Raw genomic sequence first — 2,518 nt, 5'->3', positions numbered from 1 at the left:
AAAAGGTGGTGTATATTTACTTGTGGCCACGCTGGTACATTACAACTATGGAAATACTAATACTGTAATAATTTTAAAATCTGTACATCTAAAGTTAATTATTAACAAGTGTTTTTATTACTATTAAAAATATAGGTTTAATTATGCTACATAAAAATTTCTCAAAGTTACTAATTTATCATACTTTCGTGTTTTCAGCCTACTCACAGCTTCTGTTAGCTATCAAAGAATAATTTTATTGATTTTTATTGAATCATGACATTCCAAAATTTGTAACCGTATCAATCAGATTTCACTTTTTATTTACTTTGAATTTTATGATTATAAGTCTGTGTTGTCATTAATAGAAAATATGAAACTAGGTAGATGAAATACCCAGAAAACTATTACTAATAGAGCAGAACTTAAAAGTACTGTGAGATATTAAGTTGTTCTTTATTACTGTTAACGGAAACAAACTTAAGGAAGAATTAATAATGATTAAAATTTAAAAATACAATTTTATTTGTATGTTGAACAACTAATTGAAAAATAAAAACAACTATAAGAATTACCAAAAAATCATGAATTCTAAGAGTTTTCTTGGCTGTGCTAACATAAACAGTAGTTCCTACAAACTGCAGACAACAGGGAGGTTGGACTGGTTGTTCAAAATAACGAAGAAGCAAGCCTGTGTTAGAATTTCGTACCGTGATAAGACCATCATATGCTGCAACACACAATAATTTCTGCAGACCTTCAGTGGTGGCAAATATGCGACTAATGGAGCTAGAAGAACATGGCAATGGTTTCAGCATTTTTTCTCTCTGTGTAAATAAAAGAGAACACTAAAGTTGAGCATATGTAAGTTGAACATATCTCTAGTGAGACAAAGGAGACTTTAAATTTGATTTCATTTTGTTCTACATGTGGTGAACAAAATCAGATTTCTCACTGTCATTTTGTTATTTTCTAAATGCTCCCAATTGCCATATTTGATTTGTTATACAACTTTAAACCATTTAAGCTAAAATTTCAAAGATAAAATATTCTTAAGCATTTCCTAGAAGATACTTTTCAAAGAGTCATGTTATATTAAGCTAGACACAATATTTTTAAATTTTTAAGCACTGAAGTTTCATAATTTTCCATTTTATACTCTAGTATTTGGTATATTCAACTTGAATAGCAGCTTATGTGACATCAACCAAACAGCTAGGTCAGAGAGCATGAGAGGAAAGCAACCACTCATCAGAAACTGATACTTATACAACTACTCTTAATCCTATCACCATGGGAATCCTTTACTGCACATGACACAAGGTTTTAGTGTCTTACATGCAAAAACTACTTTTTGTTTATGTTAAACCAATTAGAATAGCATAAAATCTTAGCTAATAATCCATATTTTAATAGTATATAAGTTTTAAGTTCTTAATTCTACAAGGCAAAATTTAAAAAAATCCTAAATTTACACTAATGTGACCCACATGACACATTTTGTCTTAGCATGTTATCATCCCTATTTTATCCACCACCCATCGAAAAAGTACAAAATTAAATGTAAATTACTCTCTGTAAAATTGTTATTACTCAGACAAACCATAATTTTTATACTCTTCAATTTTGTTTGGTTACAGAGCTGTTGAATAGAAAATCACACCCTCTCTTTCACAATTCTATGATAGTTATCTCTTACATTTCATTATATGTTACCTATAATCAATAGAAAGTCAAGGTTTTCATCTATTAAATGACGTATTGTATAACATTATGTTCTGAACAGTTAGATGTCAATTTCATTCAGAGTACGAGCAACGTTCCCATGGAAAATTTAACAACCAGCTTGGATGAACTTGTAATAGCTCTTGTCACATAGTTAGAAAGTCAGTAAAATTTTGAGAGGTAAGTGAATTTGTCTACTTTTTGCATGTTATTAGTCTATATTCTTTGGTGTATTATTTAATGAAATCAAAATTATTAAGTGCAATACTATCATTACTATAAAAAATTAGGGTTAACTCTCTTTGAAAACCAACAGCAAGAAAAAGAAGATTGGTTAAGTATATTATTTCTTGATTTTCATGTTTATTCTTCATGTATAATTATAAAAGTAACTAAAATGTAAAAATAGGGATCCTTTTAAGTTTTTTAATATTAGGTTAGGTAAAATAAATAATAATAATATTATAATAAAAATGTTTCACAAGGCACACATGCAAGCAGCTCGTGAGTAGTGTAATTCATTAGTGTAATGTGAGCTGCATGTTCCCTGAGTGATTTACAATTTATAATGGCACAGATAGTAGTTAGACATGGTTCAAAGGGCAATAAAACAATAAAATTTAATAATAAGTAGATGTATACTGTTATGAAAGATCTACTTAGGATAAAGAAATGTAGTTTCGTGTTACAATTTGAAGTTATTGTATAAAGAAAAAAGGGTAATTTAGGTTTATTTCGATTTTGTTTTGGTGGTTACAAGGTCGGTCGAATTAACCAATCCCATTTTGAGATAGGATAGAGAAAATAACAGATA

At 28.8% G+C, this 2,518-nt stretch overlaps 1 protein-coding gene across 1 annotated transcript in view; it reads right to left on the bottom strand.

Moving 5' to 3' along the window:
- Positions 1-2,518, bottom strand: part of LOC106460000 — an 89,452-nt gene that overhangs the window by 19,274 nt on the left and 67,660 nt on the right. Inside the window, exon 18 of the mRNA XM_022386592.1 lies at positions 555-806. Within this exon, the coding sequence (XP_022242300.1) occupies positions 555-806 (252 nt within the window). The remainder of the gene's footprint in view (positions 1-554; positions 807-2,518) is intronic.

The sequence above is a fragment of the Limulus polyphemus genome, unplaced genomic scaffold (assembly GCF_000517525.1).
Source record: "Limulus polyphemus unplaced genomic scaffold, Limulus_polyphemus-2.1.2 Scaffold692, whole genome shotgun sequence".
Taxonomy (NCBI): domain Eukaryota; kingdom Metazoa; phylum Arthropoda; class Merostomata; order Xiphosura; family Limulidae; genus Limulus; species Limulus polyphemus.
This window is presented reverse-complemented; position numbering and strand designations above follow the sequence as displayed.